Source organism: Hemicordylus capensis, chromosome 5 (assembly GCF_027244095.1).
Source record: "Hemicordylus capensis ecotype Gifberg chromosome 5, rHemCap1.1.pri, whole genome shotgun sequence".
Taxonomy (NCBI): domain Eukaryota; kingdom Metazoa; phylum Chordata; class Lepidosauria; order Squamata; family Cordylidae; genus Hemicordylus; species Hemicordylus capensis.
The window spans coordinates 236037228-236057536 of NC_069661.1; the positions used below are offsets into that span (position 1 = coordinate 236037228).

General features: G+C 45.3%; 1 protein-coding gene across 2 annotated transcripts in view; it reads left to right on the forward strand.

Moving 5' to 3' along the window:
• Positions 1 to 2943: 2943 nt before the first annotated feature.
• CCDC77 (coiled-coil domain containing 77) overlaps positions 2944 to 20309 on the forward strand; it is a 42159-nt gene continuing 24793 nt past the window's right edge. Inside the window, exons 1-7 of one of the 2 annotated variants that reach the window (XM_053258064.1) lie at positions 2944 to 3116; positions 4593 to 4648; positions 5406 to 5622; positions 7565 to 7707; positions 8863 to 8959; positions 17947 to 18019; positions 19751 to 19839. In XM_053258064.1, the coding sequence (XP_053114039.1) occupies positions 4611 to 4648; positions 5406 to 5622; positions 7565 to 7707; positions 8863 to 8959; positions 17947 to 18019; positions 19751 to 19839 (657 nt within the window). In that variant the 5' untranslated portion in view covers positions 2944 to 3116; positions 4593 to 4610. The remainder of the gene's footprint in view (positions 3117 to 4592; positions 4649 to 5405; positions 5623 to 7564; positions 7708 to 8862; positions 8960 to 17946; positions 18020 to 19750; positions 19840 to 20309) is intronic. The other variant, XM_053258063.1, reaches the window with a different exon arrangement.

Consider the following 20309-nt stretch of genomic DNA (forward strand, 5'->3'; position numbering starts at 1 on the left):
ATTGAAAGAGTGGAAAACAAACCATTCTGAATCACCTTCAGTGTGCAGAGAAAAGAGATACTAGTTTCTTATTTCCAGCCTGCTCCACAACCAAGATTCAGCATGGAAGAAAGTGCTGTGATTCTGCTTTATCAAGGTAGGGAGCAAGAACTAGGAAGCGTCTTTTCAATCAAATTTTAGTAGAAGAGGAAAGGGTTGTCCTGCCACATATGCATTCTTAAAATTAATTAATCACATTCTTAAAATTAATTAATGAAGAATAAATACCACATGGAAAGGGGGCAGTTTTTCTTCTGACTCCCCTCTCCTTAGGTAGCAGTCTGCAGGGGTGTAGCTATAATTGAGCAAATGGGTTCAAAAAACACGGAGCCTCCAACTCCTGAGGGGCCCCGCCAACTCTACCCCTCCCTATTTTCTTCATTTTCTTCCTCACTCCAAGGGGTCACTGGGAAGAGGGGTGAACACACACCCCTCCCCTAGCTATGCCACTATGCCCCACACTATTCCTGGGAGTGGCTGGGGTCACCCAACTCTCAGGATTGGCTTTCCAGGAGGTACCCGGGAGTTGCAAGATGGAAAAGTGAGTGAGAAAGCTCCCATTCCACAAGTGGCACACCACTCACTGTTGTCTGGATCCAAGCCAATATTAAGGATTGCACACTGTCTTAATCATATACTGAAATCAATCTTCAATTTTTACCCATTTGTAACCATGCTGTATGACTACAGTAAGGTAGTTAGGCAGTAACCCTATACATGAGTCCCACTGGGGTTTCTGCACCAAACACACATAGGATCAAGCTGCAGGGGTATGCTAGGGCTAACTCAGTTCTGCACAATATGATCCACCAAGCTGGACACAGCTCACCAGCCATGGTGGCCTGCCAGGTGCATAACACCTGTTCCCACAGTCCCAGAAGAGAAACAAAAGCAGGAAGTTTGTCAAGCCTCTGATGTTGCGTTACACATGGGTGCTAAAATGTGTTTTGCTTGGTAGATTATCAGTTGTGCAGACTTGGACTAATTAATCCATATTACAATATCTTAAGAATGCATTTGAGCTGACTGAGGATGTTTTCTGGTCTCAGTGTCTCTGGGTGCTCTAGTTGTTCTGCTCCAGGACTGGTATCCAGTCTCATTATTAGGTAGGGACTAGGGGGGGTGCTATATACCTTAAGTGGCACAGTGGGGAAATGCTTGACTAACAAGCAGAAAGTTGCCGGTTTGAATCTCCACTGGTATTATATTGGGCAGCAGCAGCAATATAGGAAGATGCTGGAAGGCATCATCCCATAGGAGGCAATGGTAAACCCCTCCTACCAAAGAAAACCACAGGGCTCTGTGGGCACCATGAGTCAAAATCGACTTGATGGCACATTTTACTTAGGGAGATGCTGTTGGATACCTTTAGTTAAGGCAGGGCTTCCCAACCCTGCGGCCATTGTAGCTGGAGAGGATAGAAATTGTAGTCAAACAACATCTGGTAACCCAGGGTTAATGGGAACCCCTGAATTAATGAATAGGAAATTGTGTACCCTCTTTGTTCTAACCTGGTGTGTTGCCATATATCCAGTACTACAACTATCCTGAGAAACGGGGACATGTATCCTCACACTGCTGTAGAAACTCACGGGCAGCCACAGTAAGACATAATAATCCATTTTAGATATAGTACCATTTACCCTGATTCTGGTAATGTACTCCCATACCTGGCCCCCCACTGCCTCGTTCTTTTCTTTGGATGGTATCTTGCTCTACATGGCTTGGGGCTGGGGTACCTGTTGGACCGCATTTGTCCATATGAATCTGCCAGGGCTCTCCACTCATCGTCTCAGGCCCTGTTCATGGCCCTGCCACTAAGAGAGATCTGGCTGGCAGGGACTACAGACAGGGCCTTTTTGGTTATGGCCCCTTGGCTTTGGAACACCCGCCATACTTCCTCCCTCAGTGTTTTTTTAAGAAACCATCTTAAAACACACCTTTTTAAGGAGACTTTTTAATGCTCCATTTTTTGTTATATCTGGTAGGTTCTTTAGCTTTTATAATTTTCAGTTTTTAGCTTTTAAAATAACTTTTAATTTGAACCTAATAATGATTGTGGTTTTTCATCTAACTTTTAACTTTTGTTTAATTTGGTTGACTTTATTATTTTTATTGTATCTTGTATCTATTTTATTGTTGTGAGCCACCCTGAGCAGTAGTGCACTGGAGGAGCAGGGTATAAATATTTTAAATAAATACACAAATGAACAAATAAATAAATAGAATCATATTAAATGTTAATATGAGTTACAATTGTGACTCTTCGGGGTTCAGCCAGCTCCTCTGGTTCCAAGCAGTTAGACCTCTGAATGGGGCAGTAGATTATCTTGCTTCCACGTACCATCTCAGCCTAATCCACCTAACAGAGATGTTTTGGCTATAAAATTAGGGGACCATGTGCATGCTATGCGGGACATGAACACGTCTTGTAATGCAGTTTGCCATTTTATATATTGTAGCCATAGAAGTAGTATTTTGAGCTGTTGATAACATACTGCATGGCAATTAAAAGAGAGTCTTCCACACAGTAGAATTTACCTCTGAGTAAATAGTCAAAGGCAGCAATATATACACTTTTCAGAGATTAAGCTCCACTGAATACAGGGGGACATACTTCTGCATAAACATGCATACAGTTACACCGTTAGTATCTTAAGGCTCTTAGTTGTTTTTGCTGCTTTTGATTTGGTTTTCAGTCATTGTATCAATCCCCGCCTTCCTCTTCCTTCTCCTGATCGCTTGAACAACAGTCATACTTCAAAACAACCAGTGGGCTCATAGGGCTTTGTCTACCCTCCTTTCTGCATATAAACATTTCCTACCAGCCCTGTAAACAGACGCTTAAAAGCTGGGCTGGGTGTATAGAGAGATGTGATTGGACAAAAGCTTTGAAAGGGTTTATCACGGTCCTTATGATTGGATTGCTCTTACAGCGGCAGGCCGCCCCCTTGTTTGATTTTGGGTTTTTCCGTTGAGACCCGCCCGCAGGCGTTGAACTTGTAGCAACGAAAGTGCTCGCTCGGCTAGTCGTCTCTGGCGGGCTGGTTCCAGCCACCTCGAGGAGGAACTGGCAAGTGAGGGATGCAGGGCCACAGGGTGGAAACTAGTGGCTTTAAGTGGGGCTGAGCACCAGACGGGGCTGGCCAGGGGTTACACGGGGCTCGGCTGCGGCAAGGGAGGAAGCAGGAGGGATGTTTCCGAATCACTCTTCTAACTTAAAGCTGGGGCATCGCACTCAGATGGGTTGGAGGGCCAGTCTCCTTTCTTCCCCCGCTCCATAGGGGGCAAAGGCATGCTTTTGGAGAAAAGGCTGCACTGTTCTTGGTGGCGGGCGAGCAGGAGGCCAGTGTGGCACGGTTGGTTAGCAGGATGCGGAGCGCCGAACCTGGGGATCTTCATCCAGTCACAACTTTAGGAGCCAAGCACCATCTTTCAGCCTCATCCTCCTCACGGGGCTGCTGTTAAGATATAATGTGGATGATAATATACACCACTCTGAGCTCCTTGCAAAAGGGCAGGATTAAAGCGCACTTAATGATGTGCTGCCCTTCCCATCTTGCCTGCCAAAATCCCTTCAGAGTCCCAGTAGTGTCCCCAATTTCCACTGACCCCTTCAAAACTCCCCACATGCTACTGTTGGACAGCCAAAATCCTCTCCTATAACAAAAGAGCTTGCCGTTCCCCCACCTCCTAATCCTAACTGAATGCCCCTGCCATCCCAGACCTTTGCTCTTGTTCCTCAGTTGCAAATGCTGGCCCTTTCTGAACTGTTCCTCAATCCCCTTGCTTGCTGCTAATTTAAGTGAAAAGGGGGTGGGGGGAGGCTGTTGTTGAGGCCTACAGTATCAGTAAGAACTAAGCAGGGCTGCACAACATTGGCCCTCCTGCAGATGTTGGACTACAATTCCCATCATACTTGACTATTGGCCATGGTGGTTGGGGATCATGGGAGCTGTAGTCCCAAAACATCTGGAGGGCCGAAGTTGTGCAGGCCTGAACTAAGGCCTGCAGTAGCCGCTGTCTTAGCTCCAAAGGTGGTTCACTAAGGTGTGTGGAGTGTGGTGGCAGAGGTGCCATGAGCTGTTTTGTAGCCCCCTAAGGGGCCAAATAAAGCCCCCTGGCCTCATGTGACAACTATGATTTAAAGTGTTCTCCAGACTGTTTCTTGTCCATCCTCACAACAACCCAGTGAAGTCGAAAGGGCGATGAGTGCTGAGGGGCTGTGAAGACTAGCTTGTTTATTGCGACAGGAGCTTTCCTAGGCAGATGGCAATCCGTGTAGTGGAGAGAGTGTCGCCTAGAAAGGACAAAGAAGAGGAGAAGATCTGGGTTCAAATTCCTGTTCAGCTTAGAAGTTCATTGAGTGACACTGAGCTACTTGTCTTCTCTTTCAATCTAACTTACTTCACAGGAATGAAGTGTGTGATAAATTGTTCAATGTGCAGTATCATGTATGGAGTATCCTGTGTTTATTTTTGCAAGAGAACCATTAATATGCTTTTCCTGGGCTTTGGCCTTGTTACTAAATAATATGCTTGACATTGCTGCAGGTGGTGGGGAGGAGCACCATGACTTTCTCTCCCAGAACACCCCCTGTCTCCAAAAGGTGAGGAAACTGGTTGCTGCCCTCAAGTAGCTGCATTGATTCACTCTTCATTTACCTTCCCAGTTAGGGTGTCTGGACTAAGCCAGATGGATCGTGTTCCTTATTTCTATTCTTCTCCTGCCTATGAAGACATATTTAACAAAAACAAAAAAAACCTTCCATCTCTGCCTTAACTGCTGGTGCAACAGTTCAGTGTAAGGAGCTCCCTCACCAAGCCTTGCAATCCAGCTCCTGCTAACCAGATTCTATTGAGCAGCTGAGCTGCTGGTCCCGTCTAAGACTCTAATCGCCCTGACCCTATTGAATAGTTGTAGCTGGCTAAGCCTACTAGTGCTCCAGTCCTCTTACGCCACTCAGGGTAGGCAGAAACAGACAGAAGAGAAGCAGACTCCCTCAAATATCAAAGGTGGGACAGTGAGACTCGTCTCTTAGGGATCATTCAAACCACTCGCTTTTTGGCTAGTGGGAAGAGAAGGCACCACCTGCCACTCAATGCCCTTCCTGCCTGGAACTTAACACCGTCCCTTAAGGTGTCTTGTATGCCCCTATAGAAGAGTTTGCTCCAACCGGAGAGAGTAGATTAACTATTTCAGTAAAATATCATTGGGTTCTAGATGTATTGACCTCAATAAAACTGCACATCCTTGTCTTTTTATGCTGTCAGTTGCTGTTCTGCACAGCTTGAGGGTTGGCAGTTCGAATTCTATTCTGGTTTGCTTCTTGAACCCTCCTTATTGTGTTCATTCCTACTGCTCAGGTCAGCCACCTGCCGCAACTCTCCCAAAATGGCTGCTTCCCTATCTCCTAAGCAAGATGATTCTACACCTCTTCCTTCAATCAACGAACGCCTGGCCTACCTTCGCCCCTCCCGGGAACTGCTGGAATATTACCGAAAGAAGATTGCAGATTTTGATGAAGAGCATGAGGAGCTGGTTAAGAGGTTGGAGAGATACAAAGCAACATATGACGAGCAGGTAAGAAAAGGGCAAGTGTCCAGCCACATGTGGGTGAATGCCCAGTCATTGGCAGGGAGATGTTTAACATTCTGAAAGAGCATTTAGTGCTGCTGACTCATGTTCTGTTTCTCTTCTAGCAAGCAGGGTGCTTACATCTTGGACTTATTTGGGAAAATATGGGAACGAGGAGCACTGTTCCATTTTGAAGTATTAAGAGGAATGAATGCTAACTGGGATCCAGCTATGAGTTTTATTATTATTTCAAATTTTGGAGTCATTTTTCTACAAAAAGTAATGTACAAAAAAGAACAATTTTTGCAGTCTTTTCCATACTAGTGAGAGATGTCCAAACCAGAGTATTCCCAATAAGATAGGGCTTCTCAGCCACAAGGGCCTTTGGAGTAGTAGTCCAGCAACATCCAGGGAACCAGGTTTGAGAATCTCTGCATTAAGAGGACTTGCTGCTGTGTTCTGAGCCAGCTGCAGTTTCCAAATAGTCATGCAGGGAAGCCTGTGGGTGGTGGCCAGAACCATCTATACAATAGCTGGGGAGGGGTCCCCAGCTGTAAGTTCTTTGCTTCAGACGATGGAGCATTGAAAGAAGCCTTTGCACTCTTCTGTTTTAAAGGTCTAAGCCTTTGTGGATGTGTTGTCCCTCTCCTTCCATCTATCCTTCATCTTATTCAGTGTCTTAAAGAGACTAAATTCTCTTCTGACCAGAATTAAATTGGCACTCTATTTGATTGATAACTGCCATCGGAAGCTTCCAGGGCAAGGCAGTCAATCAGCAGAAGAGACTTGTTTCCCCTTACTTGACATATGAAGCTGCCTTATACTGATTCAGACCATTGATCTGTCTAACCCGTCAACTCTGACTGGCAGGAGCTCCTCCTTAGGTCTAGTGGTTGAGCTCCTTTTATAGGAACATAGGAAGCTGCCATATACTGAGTCAGACCATTGGTCTATCTAGCTCAGTATTGTCTTCACAGACTAGCAGCAGCTTCTCCAAGGTTGCAGGCAGGAATCTCTCTCAGTCCTATCTTGGAGAAGCCGGAGAGGGAACTTGAAACCTAGATGCTCTTCCCAGAGCGGCTCCATCCCCTGAGGGGAACCTCGTACAGTGCTCACACTTCTAGTCTCCCATTCATATGCAACCAGGGTGGACCCTGCTTAGCTAAGGGGACAAGTCATGCTTGCTACCACAAGACCAGCTCTCCTCTCCTGAACTTTCAACTGGAAGTGAACCTGGGAGCTTCTGCAGCCAAAGCACGTGCTCTGCTGATTGATGACCCCTCTCCTGTGAGCTGATGTAGGAGCCTGGGAAGTAAATGGGAGGGTGTTGCAGCTAGTATAGAGTTTGGTCCAGTACACTGAGAAGAAAGAACGTGTGGGAACAAGCGAAGGTTTTCTGGTGTGAGGGGTATGGTAATTGACATGGCCTGAGAGAAGCATAGACAATTTGTTCCCAATCTGATGAATATAAGGTCTGGAAAAGAACTTCCTACAAACAAATTGGCAGATGAAAGTGAAGATGCAGAGTCTTCACGAAATTTCTTCTGCTGCAGTCTGCCAGGAGTGCCTTTGATTAGATTGCATTTGCCTTGATAGAAGTAATTTTGGTTTGTTTTTCTTGCTCTTCCTTTCAAATGCCCAGAGTGGTATACATGGTTATATTTATCCTCACGTCAGCCCTGTGAGGTAGGTTAGCCTGAGAGATAAGTAATCAGCCCAGAGTCACCTAGTGAGTTTTATGGATGAACAAGGATTTTAACTTGGGTCTCCCAGGCCCTAGTCCAGCACTCTAACCAGTATACCATGCTGTCTTTCTGATCAGCGCTCTTACTGAATGTTACTAGAGTTTTGGGAGAGACTAGGGTCACCTGTGAGGAAATGTGTGCCTGACCTCCCTCTACTTTAGCTATCAGGTGATGGATCATATGATTCAATTTTCTCCACACAGCACAAATTGCAATGGGAAATGCGTCAGCGAGAGGAAGAAATTGCAGAGCTGCAGAAGGCTTTGAGCGACATGCAAGTTTACCTCTTCCAGGAGAGGGAGCATGTACTGCGCCTCTATGCTGAGAATGACCGGCTGAAAATCAGGTTTGTCCTCTGGATGGGAAGACTAAGAGGTGGCAAAGTCAGATGGAAGACTAAGAGGTGGCAAAGACTAAGAGGTGGCAAAGTCACCTTCTCCCCACATTTGGATGTGGCTTTGTTGTTGGACACCAGCAACACGGAAGGCATCTGAAGGCTATAGAACCTACAGATTGGAAATGTTCATGTGATGTTTGTGCATGGACAAAGCTTTGGAGCAGGGGCGGGGTGTGTGATTACACAATGCAACAGGGAGAAGTCTGCTTGTGTCTGGACTTTTTCTTGATTAAAGGAAGAGGATTGAGAATATTTGCTAATCTCTCGTGGCATGAAGAGATCTGCCGGGTACATAGTATTGATCCTAAATTCAATCCCGAAAGATTCATTACCCAACTCTCTTCTCATCCTTTTTGGGCTGCAAAGGGTACCTTCTCTTCCTCAGAAGACTGCTGAACTGGGAAACATAGAGCAGATATCTGGGGATATTTTTTTGTAAAAATCATTAAATTGGGAGTTTCTGATTTTTAACATACATTGAACATATTTGGGCATTATTCGCCAGCTGTACTTGCTACATTAAAAGCCTAATATGGTGATTACTACCCAATATCTGTTTCTTGATACTGAAATGGATACAGGTTATTCTGAGGATACCTTTAGATACCTACTGATAAGACCTGTGTCTATAAAAAATTAACATCTGAAATCATTCTGACTTGAATGGTCTCCACCATATAAAACTAGTTATTTCTTAGCATGAAGTGAGCTTCCTCTAAAGGCAGATGGGAAGCTGAACTTCAGATTTTTATTGGTTTACTTCTACTGGCTCCTGCGGGTTAAGGACAGGAAAGCAAATTAAGTCACCCTTCAAAAGGGTAAGAGCTATTACATTCTTCATAAACACTCTAGGAATAGATGCAGCTGTTAGTGAGACAGACACACAGACTCAGTAGATAGGGAAGACAATCGTATTAGAAATGGTTTGTGTTTCCTTGCGTTTGACTAGCCACCACTTTTGCATGAGATCCTGTACTGCAGCCAGTGTCTAGCTGGGAAAAAGATGCCTCCACCTTCTCCCTGGGCTTCCAATAGGATTAAATACAGAGGATATGCCAGCTAGACCGGTTTTACGTGAATCTGTTTTCTTTGGATGGATTCCAGGGAGTTGGAGGACAGAAAGAAGATTCAGCATCTCCTGGCTTTGGTGGGAACAGACAATGGCGAAATTACCTATTTTCACAAGGAACCACCTCACAAGGCAAGAAAACTTCTGTGAATCTGTAGAGCTATTTACTTTTTTTTTTAAATCTGTGCTGCCTTTTTTTTGAGAGAGAGCACCAATGAATAAAATACAGTGTAGTGCAACCTATAAAGTGAAATCAGCCATATTCAACTATTATATTGAACACTCATATGAGTGTACATGTACACAGGTAGTTATCCGCATGTTAAGTTGTACACTTCCTATCTGTACCATGCATTTGCGGGACCTGTATCCAGGTTCACTTTTAAAATGAACACAAGTACTGTCATGCACACAAAAACTTGAATATGTGTCCAGATGTCTGTACACTCATGCAACATGATGTCTGAACAGGGTTATCGTAAACAATGACAAAACATTAAGAAATGACAGCAGCGTACATTGAAATAGATGAAGTACTTTCTGGAGTGAAAGAACTGATATAGTCATGCACCTTCAATTTGCTAATGAAAACCAGTGTCATGTATTAGTATAGTGCCATCCATGCACATGGCACTTTACAACAGGTCTCTGTCCCGAGGGGCTCACAATCTAGAAACAAAGCTGATGGACTAGGACTGTAAAGATCCAGGTTCAAATCCCCTCCTGGCCATGAAGTTCACTGGTGACCTTGCGCCAGGCATCCTTTCTCTCAGCCTAACATACCTTACAAGCTAGTAGTTATGAGAGTAGAATTGTTGTAAAGGTAACAGAGTAATATTGATAAAGCAAGCTTTATGCAGCCAACAAGCAAAGCAGGTAAAGATTCAAAGCTTGGCAGAACAAGCCAGAAACTAAAATGAAGTTGCCACGTGGGCCAATTTGGGAAGACTATTCCATAGTGTCAAATTGCTGAGGGGTAGCCATGTTACTCATTGAAACAGTCCTGTTGCACCATTGTGATAGACCGGGGGTTACTCTATGCTTTTCATTCTGGGATCTACCCTCAGTAGAAGGATTGCTCTGATCCAAATTTAGGAGCACGCTGCTCTTTGGAGGTAGGCTGCAACAAGTTGAAGGCTGATCTAAAGCTACTGACCAGGCTCAGGCACAGCTTCAGCACCCTAGAACTGGCTGGCTTGTGATTTACAGGCATTGTACAGCCAGAGTCCACACAACCCAGCTCTAGACAAACAGTGTATTAATCTTTAAAAGCCATATAGATTATATTAATATATAAACTAATCCTTTTGGATCTCTATGCGGCTTTCAGTACCATCGACCATGCTATCTTTCTGGACCGCCTGAGGGAGATGGGATTGGGTGGCACTGTTATACAGTGGTTCCACTCCCACCTCTGGTAGATTCCAGATGGTGTCGCTTGGTGACTGTTGTTCTGCAAAGCAAGAACTAAATGACGGTACTGGTGACAAAATGGTGGGGTGACTGGTCCCCTGTTTTATAGTGATTAAAGAGGAGAAAGGCTTTCCTACTCTTCCAGTAGTGGTGTGCCCGAACCGGTCCGGCGGCCATTCCAAAGAATGGCCGAACTGCCGGACCGGTCCGGCCCTGCCTGGTTCGGGTCCGGGTGGGGGGTATGCCCTTAAGGGCGGGAGGGCTTGCTTAGCCCTCCCGCCTCCTTGCCCCCGCCAGTGCCCGTATTTCCTAGTATAGGGGCGCTGGAAACCAGCCGCCCCCCCCCCCCCCCGCCGCGGCGGCGAAAGAACTCCCCATGCCAGCCCTCCCTCCCAGCTAGCTGGCCGCCCGCTCGCTCACCGTTCACCGGCTAGAAAACGAGAGGAGCTCCGGCACAGAGCTCCTCTCGTTTAGAAGGCCTCCCGCAGAATGGTGTTTTGCGCGCGCGCGCGCATGTGCGCGCCGCAAAGCACGCCGTTCGCCGGAGGCCCGGTCTACCCGCCGGGAAAGGGCCTCCGATCGCTGGGTAGACCGGGCCTCCGGCGAACGGCGTGCTTTGCGGCGCGCGCGCGCACAAAACACCATTCTGCGGGAGGCCTTCTAAACGAGAGGAGCTCTGTGCCGGAGCTCCTCTCGTTTTCTAGCCGGTGAACGGTGAGCGAGCGGGCGGGAAGGCGGGCGGGCGGGCGGCCAGCTAGCTGGGAGGGAGGGAGGGCTGGCATGGGGAGTTCTTTCGCCGCGGCGGCGGGGGGGGGGGCGGCTGGTTTCCAGCGCCCCTATACTAGGAAATACGGGCGCTGGCGGGGGCAAGGAGGCGGGAGGGCTAAGCAAGCCCTCCCCGCCCTAAAAACAAGGCCCCCCTTTGGTGCCGGTCCGGACTTCTCCGGACCGTGCACATCACTATCTTCCAGAGACAGACAACTCTGGGATCCAAATGGAGTCAGCGTATCTCTGATCTTTGTAGTGATCTGGAATCATTCCCAACATGGGTGATGCGCCTGCGTAGTAGCCCTGCAGAAGGATTTCATAGCTCCTCTTGGCACTCTGAAGCTCTGCCCTTCAAGCATGGAGTGCACTCAGTATTTTGGATGGCAGAGCACTTGTAGCTCAGTTCCCTTTCGACCACCTCAGTATGTGCCTCGTTAAGGTTCGCTTCTCATTTTTGTCTCAGTTCCTGTGGAAATTCAAAAGAAAATTGGTTTAGATTCTAAGACTCGAACTACTCTTGACTATTCTCTTTTCTATCCTTTTGGACTCATGGACACTTGGGAAAACTTTGTAAAAGTGTTCCTCTTGTGGCGGAACTCTCCTATGAGATAAACACAACCATGGCATGCAAGATCTGCCTTACTGTCGACGTCCATGGCTTCAGTCTCGTACAACCATTGGCACTCTAAGTCGATGTTGAGACTTTCACCCGAGAGGGCCTCCCATACCCAACTCACTGGCCCGGAGCATGCTAGAAACCTTTTAAAGAAGCCCCGCAATGTCTCCAAGGAACAACATCACAAGCACCATAAGAAGCGGAAACATTATGAGGAAGACCCCTCATCATGCTCAACTTCTAAATACAAAAAGATCCCAAAGATGATGACACCAACATCGTAAATCGTCCAGCATAGACAGCAACCTACTGTTCATAGTTGACAATTGCGGGGGACAAACATCAAACTCTTCCCCCCTCGACCTTTCAACCACTGACAGCAGACATCTTATCCATGGAAAGCTCTTTGGAGATTCAGGATCATACCCCTTCTCCTTCCATGGTTCATCTAATGCCTCCTCTTCTCCAGAGACTTGGACATTATTTTGACTCCGACCTCTCCCCCGGTATTGGCACCAACATCGAAATCGATACAGACGCCTACGCTGACACCAGTATTGATGACAACTCATTATTCTGTTACTTGGCTTTCAACATTGGCCACTTCAGTACTGACGATACCCAACATTGTCAGCACCTCCTCAATGGAGCCTGAAGCACATACTACAAGAGTACTACACTTACTCCCAGTTTTGGCACCGACTTTCCTTTGATATTCGATATTCAAAGATCCGTGTTGAACCGCCCCCAGTTCAATTAATGGCCAAGCCGCCAAACTGGCCCAGTTCAAGGAGAACCATTTCAGCATCAAACAGTTTGTGCACATCCCTATTTGGCTGGCTCAACAAATTCATCTGTTTAAAAAAAAATTGAATGGTCACTTTACAAGGCATCCTCCCCCTACTAGCGGCAAAAGAATGGCTTGTAACTTTGGACTTGAAAGATGCTTATTTTCACATTGGTATTTCTCCCAAACACAGAAAGTTTATATGTTTCACCTTGGACAACTAGCCTACCAATATGCTGTTCTCCCCTTTGGTCTCTCCACTGCACCTCATGTTTTCACAAACTGCAGGAGTTCTGTCACTGCCCATGAACACAGTGTCTCTATCTTCCCGTACCTGAAAGACTGGCTGGTGACTTCCACAACGAAAACCTCCCTAGATTACCATGACCAGTACATTTTCACACTGCTCCAAGATCTTGGGATCCAGGTCAACTGGAAAAAATCCATCCTCCAACCTCAAAAATTCATTTCCTACATAGGAGGCCTCCTTGATATGGACTTGAAAAGAGCCTCTCTTTCAGAGTACAGGCAGCTCTTAATTGTAAATTTGATCTATGTTTTATTTTATTTTATTTTTATTTTATTAACACATTTCTATATCGCCCAAAACCTACGTCTCTGGGCGGTTTTCAGAGTCAATTCAAGACAGAGAGCAAAAACCATATAAAGACTCTCAGGTCTGATATCATCTTGTACAGCCACAGTAAAATTCACCAGGCTAAGGTGGCTTCAAATGTGGTTTCTGTTGGTTTTCAAGCCAAATGTGGACAGTTAGCACCTATGTCTGATCATCCCTCAACCTGCAATAAAGTATCTTCAGTAGTGGACTCAAAAGGAGAATTTCCAGTCCCCAACTCCTACTGTAACAACCAATGCCTCTCTCAATGTTTGGGGGGCTCTCTGCAGGAACCTACATGCTCAGGGCCTGTAGAATTCCCAATAATCAACCCTTCATATCAGCTTCCTGGAACTCCTCACGGTCTTCTTTGGTCTAAAGTCCTTTCTATCCATGATTTAAAAATTGCACGAATCATGTATTACTAGACAATACAACCATGATTGCCTATATCAGTCAACAAGGTGGGACATTTTCCAGGTCCCTGTGCAATTTGGTGATTCAGCTTTGGGATTGGAGCATTCAACACAAGGTTTACTCTATAGCTCTCTACATAAAGGGCATGGACAACTCTCTCTCCAATCAATGCCTTGAGCAGGAAAACTAATCCTTTTTAAGAACACGAGTGTGAAGTCAATCAATCAATCCTCTACAATCTATTCCAACAATGGGGGACCCCCGATAGATATCTTCACAACTGCAACCAACAAGAAGTGCAAGCAATACTGCTCAAGAGCAGGCCTAGGGGAAAGGTCTCTTGGGGACGCCTTCCAAGTGCCATGGAAAGATCACTATTTTTACCTGTTTCCCCCTTTCCCACTATTAACCAGAATCTTGAGCAAAATCTTACCAGAAAAACTGAAATGCATCATTCTCACCCCATGGAGGCCAAAGCAAATGTGGTTTCCATTTCTGCTTCGATTTTCTAAGGGAATCCACTACTGCCTTACTCAGTGACAAAGTTCTTTGTTTCAAATAATCGACCATGTCTTCTGCCACAATCTTCAAACTTTGTATCTGACAACATGGAGACTAAATTACTAGACAATGTTTTACTGAAAGCATCCATTAGGTGTAATTACTCTTGCAAATAGAAAAGATCCACCCAGCATGCTAAAAACAAAAACTTTGACCCTTACTGGGCCTCCATAAGATATATTTTACTCCCCTGAAGCAGTTAGGACTTTCTAACTCTTCTATTAAAGTCCATGTGGCAGCCCTTTTCAGCTACTCTCCCAAGTTGGAACTCTTTTCTCACCCTGACTCCAAGAGGTTCCTAAGAGGTATTAACAACTTGTTTCGCTCAGTGAGGAAACCTACAGAACCTTGGAGCCTTACTTTAGTACTTCCTCTTGAACAGAGGCAACGTTCAAACTCCTTGCCTCTGCCTTGCTGAAACTGCTAACCCTAAAAACAGCCTTTTTGGTAGCTTTAATGTCTGCAAGGAGGGTCAGTGAATTGACTGCATTAAGGTTGGATCCCCCCGCCCTTATAACAAATTCTTTCCTGACAAAGTAATAATGAGGACTGATCCCTCCTTTATGCCTAAAATAGTTTCTGACTTTTATATCAACCAGGATATCGTTCTCCCTGCATTTTTCTTGAATCCTGCCTCTGCCCTGGAATGATCCCTCCACTCTGTGGATGTCCGTAGAGCCCTTCTTTTCTATATGAACAGAACCAAAGTCTTCAGGAAGACAAAGAGGCTATTTGTCACCTTCAAAGGTCATAACAAGGGCAACACTATTTCCAGACAAATATTTTCTCATTGACTTGTAGAACTCATTTTCCTGTGTTACATACTTCAAGGAGTATAACCTTCTCCAACTATTAAAGCACATTCCACCAGGGCTATAGCTACTTCTGCGGCACATATGTCTGGAATTAGCATTGTGGACATTTGTAAAGCAGCCACATGGTCTTCTAACCTACTGTTCATAAAGCACTATGCCATTAATATCCGAACAGCGGCTGAGGCTAATTTCAGATGGGCTATTTTAAAGAAAGGTTTTTTAATAGCATCCTTGCACCCTGCCACCTCTTCAGAGAGCTCGTTAATCACCCATGTTGGGAATTATCCCGGATCACCATAAAGATAAACAGGTTGTTTACCTGTAACAGGTGATCTTTAGGTGATCCGGGATTTTGTCTAATCACTTACCTTCAAGGCTTCCAGTGAAGAACAGGCTTCTTGCAGTCCACCAGGAACTGAGCTATAGGTGCTCTGCCGCCCAAGAGACCAAGCGTGTTCCATGCCTGAAGGGCAAAGCTTCAGAGCATCTAGAGGAGCTATTAAATTTTTCCATGGGGCTTCTACCCAGGTGCATTGCCCATGTTGTGAATGATCCTGGATAACCTAAAGATCACCAGTTACAGGTAAGCAGTCCTGCGACTCTGTCCCTTAAATGACAAAAAGCAAGGATTGCCCTCATTCATTATCAAAAGGGAAGAATGTCCCCCAATCAGAGCACTTAGGGTGGAGTGGAAGTGTGAGACATTCTTGAGCTAAGGCGGAGATCTGCATTTCTTCACAACCATAAAGACTAGCAGACCTATTAAAGTCGTGCACATGACCATTTTCTGTGGGCAGGGAGGGCCTCCCCCCCCCGCCCCCATGATTCCATTGCACTGCTCAGGCGCCACACAATCTGCACTGCTCCAGGCAGTGCAGATCTCAGGAGGCCGGGAAAAACGAGTCCTGGCCTCCAGGCATCCTTAAATCCCAAGAGAGGAGAGCTGGTCTTGTGGTAGCTAGCATGACTTGTCCCCTTGGCTAAGCAGGGTCTGCCCTGGTTGCATATGAAAGGGAGACTAGAAGTGTGAGCACTGCAAGATATTCCCCTCAGGGGATGGACCGCTCTGGGAAGAGCAGAAGGTTTCAAGTTCCCTCCCTGGCTTCTCCAAGATAGGGCTGAGATCGCTTCCTGCCTGCAACCTTGGAGAAGCCGCTGCCAGTCTGTGAAGACAATACTGAGCTAGATGGACTAATGGTCTAACTCAGTACATGGCAGCTTCCTATGTCCCTATGAGCAGCGCAGTGCATTTAGCCCTGTGCAGCATGTGTGTTGGGATCCTCCCCTGTGTGCAGCCCGAGCACACACAGACACGAACTGAGGTTGAGGGCACACACTCTCACCTTCTAACCCCAGCCTCAATCCCGGTGTGGCACATGAGCAGTCCAATCCACATAGGGCTGCCCTCACCTGTGTTGGTCTGCTCGTGTGAACAGCATCATTGTGGCAAAAGCTTTGGAAGTGGAGTTTGGTCAGTGCATGAAGTGTCATCCTCAGTGGGCAGATATACATTATGGTTGAGAAGTTGCCACTCCGTACAGCTCATTCCATAATAGCAAATTTCAGCGCAGTAGCCACATCTACCCCACAGATGTAAACTGTTTTAAGATATTCCCTCTCCCCATGTAAACTGTCAGAACAATCACTAAACTACAATTCCCAGGTTTCGTTGTGGGGGGTAGGCATGACAACGAAGCTGGTATACAACCATTATCTTTGTGTAGATATGCTGGTTAGCCTGTTGCAGCAAAAACAATGACTCCATAGTTGTGGCACAATCACGAGATAATATTTATATATAGCCAGCTCAATGTGTTGGATTAAAGTACAAAAATAAGATGCTTAAATTAGTTTGCACAAGTATTTCAAGAGGCTGCCTATCCTTACTGTGCTGGGTTTTTTTCCTAGACACCGGGGCTACTGCAACATACATAGATGAGAAAGGCACTTGTAACCTCAAGGCTTGCTTTCTCATTTAGGACGTTTAATTGATTCCTTCCACATACACTGTTGAGGACTGCAGAAATCCAGAATGGATGTGCCATGGGTGTGAGAGCTGCATTCACTGAGCAGAAGCTGCAACCCAGAACCTTTTGTATTTAATGCATGTATTTGCACAACAGGAGCAACAGCTCTGCTGGGCAGAGTAGCCCTTTGCAGATTCCTTACGTACTTGAGCAGGGCTTGTTGGGATCTATCATACAGCTCTATTTTGGTACATAACAAGGGGAAGCAGAGAACTGATTGATGCACCTCCTAACTCTCTGCTTCTCTTCGAATTCTGTACTTCCTGAGGACATCCAGGTAGACCTGACTACCTTCACTTTGAAGTCAGGAAGCACAAGACAAGATTTCAGTTGTTTAAGCTGCAGCCTTGTGCCTATTTTGTATACTTAATGGGGCATTTCACCTCTTCCTGTTTTAAATAAGTGCACAGTTATGTCAGGTCCAGCCACTTAACGGCACATCAGGGAAGCAACCTGCCTAGAGAGCAGGAGGCTCTTTGTTCGAATCCCTGTTGGTGTGTTTCCCAGAATATTGGAAACTCATATCAGGCAGCAGCGATATAGGAAGATGCTGAAAGGCATCATCTCGTACTGCGCGGGAGAAGGCAATGGTCAACCCCTCCTGTATTCCACCAAAGAAAACCACAGGGCTGTGTGGTCGCCAGGATCGATGGCTCAATCTTTCCCTTTCCCCCCCTTATATCGCCCCCCCAGTCCTGTGAATTGCAGTACATATGGTCCTGTCCACAACCCTGGCACACACGGGCAAGGTGGCTCCTTACTTAAGACTCAGCCCTAGTGCTGACATAGCACCCGTTTCCTACTTCTGAGAGACAAAACTGGTGCAAAGGTTTCCTTACTCTGCATGGGTTCCGCTTTAGAAGTGGTCTCTTGAAAGCTGACCTGTTGAAGTGACAAACATGTGGCTGAGCCACTAGATCATGCCATACTGTTGTAGGCATCATGTCACACCCTTATAGTCATGATAATGTATTTCCCTCTCTCTCACTCTCTCCCTTTTTTGCCTTTGTAGTGTGCCCAACACCTGTTTCTTAATATTTTCAAAGCAAAGGCAGAACAGAAAATGAGATCATTAACTAGAGTGTTCTGATTCTTGTAGGTTACTGTACCTCAAAGGGCAACCAAGACCAGTGTTCCACATGCACAAAGCGAGAACCAGGCTCTGAAAACAGGTAACAGGAAAACAATCTTTTTCCCCAGCGATGAAAACATTTAAAGAGTAGCTATACTCCTAATGATATCATGGTAATGTATAGAAAGGTTCTGATTTCCTATGAATATTGTTACTTAAAGTATACCCTACAGTGATTATTCATAGTAAATTTTATTATTTATCTATCACATGTTTATACTGCCTACAGTCAATTCTCAAGGCGGTTCTCAACTAATTAAAACATGGACCAATGATCTGACTTGGAGCAAATGGGTAATGTTCATTTGTGCCAATGTTCATTTACTAGATCAGATTTGAAATCCTAAATATTGAGGACTAGAATTTTGGGGCACACTGTATGCTAATCTAGATAGATTAAAACACAAACACACACAAGCCTGTTCCCTCTAAGGCGTGTGCATGTGTGTGTGCTGACACATTTTATGATGTCCACTCAGTTAATTTTAGATCCTACTCAGGTTGAATCAGGAAGGCACCACTCTGAATGTATATGTGCACACGCTTCCTTGATACTGCTGCCCAGAACAAAACTCATTCTGCACACAGATGAGAAAAATTAGAGAGAACACTGCACACAAGCTTGTAATACTCAAGAAATATACACAGACAAGCTTGTATGATGGTAAAAGAAGAGTAAGTTGCAGTTAAGTGGCCAGTCTGAAATTAAGGTTTCCCAAATCCTTTAGTGGGATATACCATACTCCTGAGAAGTGGCTACTTAGGGACTTCATGATGGTTCTGCAAAAAACAGCTTTCTATATTATTCCTCTCTTGAGAACACTCTTTGAAGTTAATTAAACAACATTCTGCTTACCCTGCTTTTCCACTACCTTCCAGCCATTAAAAACATAGTTCAGAATAAAAACGAAACCTCCTTTATAGTTATGTTAGAAGAATAAAAATCAACTGAAGCAAAATCATTCAATTTCAGACACCCTGAAGGGATACTGGCTGACATCCTGACTAAATTATTCGATAGTACTACTCTGGAGTTACTACTACATTTCAGTAGGATTTGCTCACTGACTGCTGAGCATGGATGGTGTCGGGGAATCTCTGAGGAATTTCCCTCAGGAGGAAATTCCACAACAGAAGTCTTGGCATCACAACAAAAGACCTTGTACCCACCCACCAAACTTTTGATGCTGGAGAGGCCCAGAGAAAGGCCTCTGATGATGACCAAATCTGATGATGATTTGTGTTCAGGCAAGTTCATATGGGGCAACATGGTTCTTGAGGTGCCCTGATCCCAGACCATTTAGGACTTTAAAAGTCAAAGCCATCACCTTGAACTAAGCCAGGAAACAATTTGCTAACCTGTGAAAATGGAACAAAATTGGGGTTATGTGATCAGATCTTTGCTAACTGGACAAAGAGACATATTTCAAAGTGGTGATTCTCATTATGTTTAGCAGCAGGAGTGCAACTGGCCCTATTCATCCCCAGCATAATATCCCTCCAGTGGCTGTTGCTGGTTGCTGCTTTGTGTTTCTTTTTATGTTGTGAGCCCTTTGGCGACAGGGAATCATGTTCTCTTTGAATTCTCACTTTGAGTAAGTTTGTATTGAAAAGCAGTATATAAATAGTGTAGTTGACATCGACTCAACGGCACAACTTTACTTTAATAGTAGTTGTAGGTAGATCTTTGTGCCCTGGATAACAGCCTGGTAGCTGCATTTTAACGCAAATAAATTAAGTTGTATCAGTTAAACAGTGGTTTGTGCTTTAGGTATTTCTGCCTCAAAGCCAGCAGCAAAAGGAGAGAAACCAGAGAGTGGCGAGCGATACCAGAAAGATGCTCAAACACTTTTAATACAGGTAATCAATATCCACCTCTTGCAACTATGTGTGGAATTCTCCAACCTGGATATCTTCTGTTGCTCTATTTCCTAGGTAATCTCCTCTATGCAAGGTCAACTTTACCAATAGTGGGGATGATTCCTTTTTCATGCACATCACTTCCATTGAACTGCTTGGAAGAAGAGCAGGATAATAAATGTAATAACCAATCGAACCCCATGGAACTTGGATATAGGGGAGTAAATATTTAGGTTGATGCTACTCACTGTGGAACTGGCATTCCTTAGCAACCTACACTTGGGCTTAGAGGCTGAAGTTTATTATGCCTAGATGCCTTAGGCACATTATAAATAATTAGAAGATTATTAGTCCATCTCCTTCCAATGTGCTGAATGCAAAAGGCTGTCGCACCAGGGAGATCCCGTTCAGGTGTGGGGAGGCAAGAAGCAGAGGATCAGAGATAGGAGGAGCAGTCGAGGACGAACCAG